This window comes from Apium graveolens, chromosome 7 (genome assembly GCF_009905375.1).
Source record: "Apium graveolens cultivar Ventura chromosome 7, ASM990537v1, whole genome shotgun sequence".
Classification (NCBI taxonomy): Eukaryota; Viridiplantae; Streptophyta; class Magnoliopsida; order Apiales; family Apiaceae; genus Apium; species Apium graveolens.
This window is the reverse complement of record NC_133653.1, coordinates 60072725-60078725: the sequence shown is the minus strand read 5'-3', so window position 1 is coordinate 60078725 and position 6001 is coordinate 60072725. Positions and strand designations below refer to the sequence as shown.

At 31.6% G+C, this 6001-nt stretch overlaps 1 protein-coding gene across 1 annotated transcript; it reads left to right on the top strand.

Moving 5' to 3' along the window:
* Window positions 1-3212: 3212 nt before the first annotated feature.
* On the top strand, window positions 3213-5693 carry LOC141672430 (OVARIAN TUMOR DOMAIN-containing deubiquitinating enzyme 5). The gene is made up of 3 exons (XM_074479038.1): window positions 3213-3327; window positions 3635-3745; window positions 4669-5693. The coding sequence occupies exons 1-3, from the start codon at window positions 3290-3292 to the stop codon at window positions 5534-5536; spliced, it is 1017 nt and encodes a 338-aa protein (XP_074335139.1). The 5' UTR covers window positions 3213-3289; the 3' UTR covers window positions 5537-5693.
* The last annotated feature ends 308 nt before the right edge of the window (window positions 5694-6001 follow it).

The following is a 6001-nucleotide window of genomic DNA, read 5'->3' as shown; positions in this document are numbered from 1 at the left end:
ATATAAAAAAATCTAATTATAAATGGAGCGAATATTTAATAGGCCGATCCATATTCGCTAAAATAAAAAATTAAACTCAATTCTAGGATTCTTATTTCGAATTGGGGGTTTGATTTTCGAGTATTTTTCATGAAATTTGACATTACAAATAGTTTTTGCTTGTTATTTGCAAATGGGGATGAGCATTCGATCGGTTCGGTCGAAATCCGGACCGAACCGAATAGACCGAAAAACTGAATTATCATTTTTACTTGGACCAAACCGGACCGAAATTTATTATAAACCGGACCGGACCAAACCGAACCCAAATAATTCAATTTGGTCCGGTTTTGGACCAAACAAACTGATTTTTTTTAAAAAAGAAAATTGTATTAAAAATTTCAAACCGAAAAATATAAAATCTAAAATATAATTAAAGTAAGGTGATATGTAGAGTTCTAAAAGTGTACGAGTATAATAATAAATTAAAAACTACGATTATAATTTTTAAGATATATATAAATATATAATATAAAATTATAGTATTTATGATTTGGTCTGTTCGGTCTATTCGGTCCGGATCGAAATATTTTTTAAAAGAATCGAACCAAACCAAATTTTATTTCAGTCTATGTGGTCCGGACCGAATAGAACGAATTTTCGAAATATCAGGACCGAATTGTATTAGTACGGTTCGGTTTTTCGGTTTCGGTTCGATTTGCTCAGCCCTATTTACAATCGATACATGTATTTATTTGTTGGTTTGGACTGGAAAATTTAAGGATCCGGCAATTTATTCTTGGAAACCATAAATTTTCGATTTTACCCCTGATATTAAAGTTAAAAACGGTCCAGGGGGTGCAAAACAAAGCGAAATTCAAAGTTAAAGGTGTAATTTGCAAGGAAACATAATATAGACCCGAATTGAAAAAACACCCAAAGAAATGGGTTACAAAGTGCCAAATACTCTTATTTTCTACTGGTTTAATTAGTAATTTACTGAAATGCCCCGATTCCGTTAAAGTTAACGGTCAACTTGGATGGAAAGTCGTCAATAGGGTGCAAATAGAAGCGAAATTAATTTTAATGGGGTGTAAGTTGACAGAGAAAATAATGTAGACCCAAATCGCAAAAATAAAAATAAAAGTAGGTTACAAACTGCCAATTACTCTAAATTTAAATATATTACCAAAATTTTGTTTGTAAGATTAGCTCTTACACTAGTACTTCATCTTTCAATAGAGCAATTCTGACCAATCATCTCAAAAAATTATTTTTTTGATTCAATAAAAAATTCCCTTCAGTGGCAATTAAAAACACAATCATAAGTTTTTAAGAAATCTTACAAATATATTTTGAATTATTTGTACATAAGATTATGTAAATACGTAAGTATGTGCTTTTTCTGAAAATAAGTAATTTATTTTCTATTTTGAAAATAAGACATGTCCTTACATTTTTATAATAAATACTAATATTCAAAAGAGAATATGTTTAGATTAAATTTGGTCTAACAAAGTTTTATATGTGATAAGTGTTCGATACGAAATATAACACAGAGGGGAGGGGTGAATGTGTTTTCTTGATTTTGAATTAGCTGTGATGGTTTTTTGGCTTGTGGAACAAAACAATTGTATGAGCTTGTGGTGATAAAATACTAAATACAAACACACAAGCAGATTATGAAAAACTCACTTGATTTGTATTAAATCAAAATTTTCTTGCTACAAATCTGTGTTCTTGAAAATAAAAAGTTAGCTACTTCTCTTGAGAGAATTGCAAGATTTTATAGATCTGTTTGTTACAACTAAACAAAGGACCCGTGACATTCTTTATAGATCAACATGCACGGTTTACATAACTTGCACTAAAATAGACTAACACATTTTCTAAAGCTACTTAATCTATTTTCATTTCTAGTGTTAGGATATCTGTGCATAATCTACCAGGTCTGTGACCCTCGTTTATCCAGTTCATCTTGACCCTTGATCTTGTATTCTTCAAGCTGCATTTGTAGGCTTTCCAATTTAGTGATAGAATTTTTTGTTGACTGATAATCTTGAATCTTCAAGTTGTCTGCATTCTGAATTATGAAGTTGTTTGTCGAGATCTCTTTTATTTTGCAGAGATGTCACATATCGATAAGTAAAACCACTTATCGATATATCAAGTTCTCTACACGGTTTTTGACTTGTAGAGGGTTCTCTACAAGTAGAATGACTTATCGATATCTTTAGTTCTCTACATAAGCTTTTTGACTTGTCGATATCTCCAGTTCTCTACATGAGTATTTAATTTGTCGATATCTCTAGTTCTCTACAAGAGCAATTGACTTGTCGATATCTTTAGTTCTCTACATGGACTTTTTGACTTGTCGATATCTTCAGTTCTCTATATGCAGATTGACTTGTCGATATCTCTTGGGACTTCTCTACAAGTCATTTTAGACTTCTCGATATACTTCTTTACATTCCTTGATCTGTGACTTGTCGATATCTGATTTAGAACATTTTTCCTAGAACAACATTATTCAACTACAAGCTTTTATACTTCTCTTTGAGGCATGGTCATGATTGATCTTCTTCTAGAGTTTATTCACTAGCTTGATGGTTCTTCATAGAAAAATCGTTCAGTCTAATCTACTTAGCATTTTTATAAACTCAAGAAATATTATTACATAATATAATTAGATTATCATACAATTTATCTTAGAGTTGTCAAGATGACTTAGTATTCTTATGTACAGACATGTTTTGCACAACAATAAGGTCAATTGTGATGTTATTTTAGGGATGTTGGTGCAGTTTGAATTACTCGAGATAACTTTGATTACATTTTTATCCTCAAGAATTTTTAAATTCAATTTGTTAAACGATTGTGAAAGAAATTAGCTAACCATTTTTAGTACGTTATTTATTTTTAAACGTGATTGTATCGCCAGTTAATGTTTGTCTTGGTTATTTCTATTTAATGAAAAGTGCTCTTTTTTGGAAGAAAAAAGAAAATATATAAATATGATTATTTTTTAAAAACGTAAGTTACTTATTACTTATTTTAATATTTTCCAAACAATACCTAAATGAATGTTAAAACATTACTATTTGAATAATAATAATAATAATAATAATAAGTTATAATAATAATAATAATAATAACTAAAAAAGAATTTAATGCAAAAAAATATATAACTTTTTTTTTGTCGGGAAAAATATATAACTTTTTGATAATAATAAATTTAGACAAACAATGACAAGACCGAAGAAATGAGAATGGTATAAAAGCGAGGCGCATCCAGGGTTTTCTTTTTGTTATGTCTTTACACTTAACAGCCAAGCTTAGGGTTCCGAGGTAAGACCAGACATAAACTCCGTGTCTTCAACTGTATGTATCTAATATATATGCCATTGCCAATACACTCAACTCCTTTTCTTACCAAATATTGTCTGAATATATGATTCTTATGTTTTTTTATTGTAATTGTTGTTATCATATAAATCAATAGACTTGTAAGTGCCTCTTTAAATGTTTATATATCTAATTTACAGACAGTAATTGATATTTGATTATTTTGGTAAGTATGATTAGTGATTTCAATTGATTTTTAGTTGATGGAAATATGATGAGTTATTTTCTCTTTTTCTCTTTTTTTTTTTAGTTTTTCAATGGAGGTGACTCAGGATGTGGAGGACAAGCAATTGGGAGAGGTGCAGGAGGTTGCACCTTCGAAAATTCAAGAAACCCGCGAAGAGATGCTTTCTAGGCACAGGTTATACGTCCATTAGATATACAGATGTCATTGTTGATTTTTAGTTTTTTCGTAAATTGTTGTGTGGTTGTAAATTGTTGTATCCATTTGATTCACGTTATGATTGTGTTTGACTTCGAAGGGAGACAATGTTTATATGTGTACGGAGATGAGAGAAAGACTAGTTACTATTTCCGTAAATTAGATTTTACAATAAATTATTATGTATACAGCTTGAAACAAATTTCACAAAATATTATTATATGTAAAACTTTGAACATAGTTTCCGGATGGAGTGCAGAAGTTTATAGTAGTATATAAGGCACTGTAGAGTTTTATAGAAAATTGATGTATCCTCTGTACATATTTAGTGTATGTTGGTAAATGAGAAGAGAGGATGATTTCAAGCTCGGAGAGAAGTGGTGGTAGAAAATGGATTAATAGTTGCAGTTTCCCTATTTCTTAGATTATCACTGTTTGGAATCATAGATGTTAAATGTAAACATGGATCATGTTAGTTTGGGCAACATTGGAATAATTTCTTTGCAAATGGTTTAATCTTGTCTATATAAGTATACTGTTTCTGCTAATGCTTCAAGATGTAAGGATGAAGATGTTAAGTGTTCACCAATTTTTTCAGTGACTAACCGCTAACGTAAATATATGATAATGAATATGATAAACACATTATGTATATATAATTTCTTGTTGTGACTTGGTATAGTTATAATCAAAGATAAATTGTTTACCAGTTACCACATTTAGCATGTATTCATGTCAGTTGAAGTGCTCCTGGTTTGATTACTACTAAAATATGATGACATGTATGAAAAATCTGAAAACAAAGAAATTTATATGCCATTTACCACTGAGTTTTGTTACTATATCTAAATATTTGAAAGGAATTCTACCATTCGATTCTGAATTATTATAATGGATTGCAGGAAAGAGATAACACAGCTGCAAAACAAGGAAGTTTCAATGAAAAAGGCTGCTGCTAAAGGCAGCAAAGCTGAACAGAAGGCTAAGAAAAAACAGGTGGAGGAAGAGATTGCTAAACTTTCCATGGAGCTCAAAGAAAAACATGCAGAGGAACTAGCTCTACTAGGGTATAGCACTAGCAACGGAAAGGAGAAAGGAAACCTTGATACTTTGGTGAAGGCCATAGCTGGAGTCTCTGTCAACAATCAAGCTGACCATTCAAAGCCCAGCAAGAGTGTCAAGAGACGTGAGAAAAGAGCTCAAGAAGAGGCAGCTAGAGAGCAAAGAATACAAGCAGAACAGAGCAGCATTGTTAGTGATCGAATGATTGAAGATGAGAAGTTGGAGAAAAAACTTGAACCCCTTGGTTTGACTGTAAATGAAATAAAGCCAGATGGGCACTGCCTCTACAGAGCTGTTGAAAATCAGTTAGCCGTCCTCTCTGGAGGCTCTTCCCCTTACTCATTTCAAGAACTACGCAAGATGGTGGCTACCTATATGAGGAAACATGCACCAGATTTTATCCCCTTCTTTCTCTCAGAGAATGAGGCTAATGTAGATTCTGATGATGCTCTTGCGAAAAAGTTTGAGAACTACTGTAATGAAGTAGAGTCGACGGCAGCATGGGGAGGACAACTGGAGCTTGGTGCTTTGACTCATTGCCTTCGAAAACATATTATGATATTTTCAGGATCATTCCCTGATGTTGAGATGGGTAAGGAGTACAAATCTGATAATTGGACTGCTTCATCTGGTTCAAGCATTATGCTGTCATACCATCGGCATGCATTTGGACTTGGAGAGCATTATAACTCTGTTGTTCCAGTTTAAAATATAAGGTATTACAATATCGTATGTAGAAGATTCTATGCTATATTTTGGTGCATCCGTTGATGATACAGTTTTGTCATAAGATATTAAGTAAAGTAAGCCCAAGACTATGGATAATTTGAGCACCAGTTAAGTTTAATCATCTGTTTTGTCATGATTTTTTAATATCAGCGTATATAATATTTGTGTTATTTAGGGTAAAAATTGGAGTGTTTAATGTTGATTGTCCATTGGAGTGTTTGTCGGGCTTGGACAAGGGTATGGAGATAAATTTGGGAGAGTCCAGGCCTAGTTATACAGAAGAAACTTACATAAATGAATCAAGATGTACAACCAGTGTCATGCCATTTGGAATTGTTATTATTACTTGGAATGTTGGGAATTATGTAATTTTAAATTTTATAATAATATAATTATTAAATAAACCTTGATTTATAGGAGTGCTTTATATAGGTTTTCCAAAAA

Coding starts and splice junctions, on each gene's coding strand:
- LOC141672430 (XM_074479038.1), top strand. CDS start 3,290: ATGTCTTTACACTTAACAGCCAAGCTTAGGGTTCCGAG. Junction 3,328..3,634: donor GCCAAGCTTAGGGTTCCGAG/GTAAGACCAGAC, acceptor TTTTTTTTTTAG/TTTTTCAATGGAGGTGACTC. Junction 3,746..4,668: donor GAGATGCTTTCTAGGCACAG/GTTATACGTCCA, acceptor AATGGATTGCAG/GAAAGAGATAACACAGCTGC.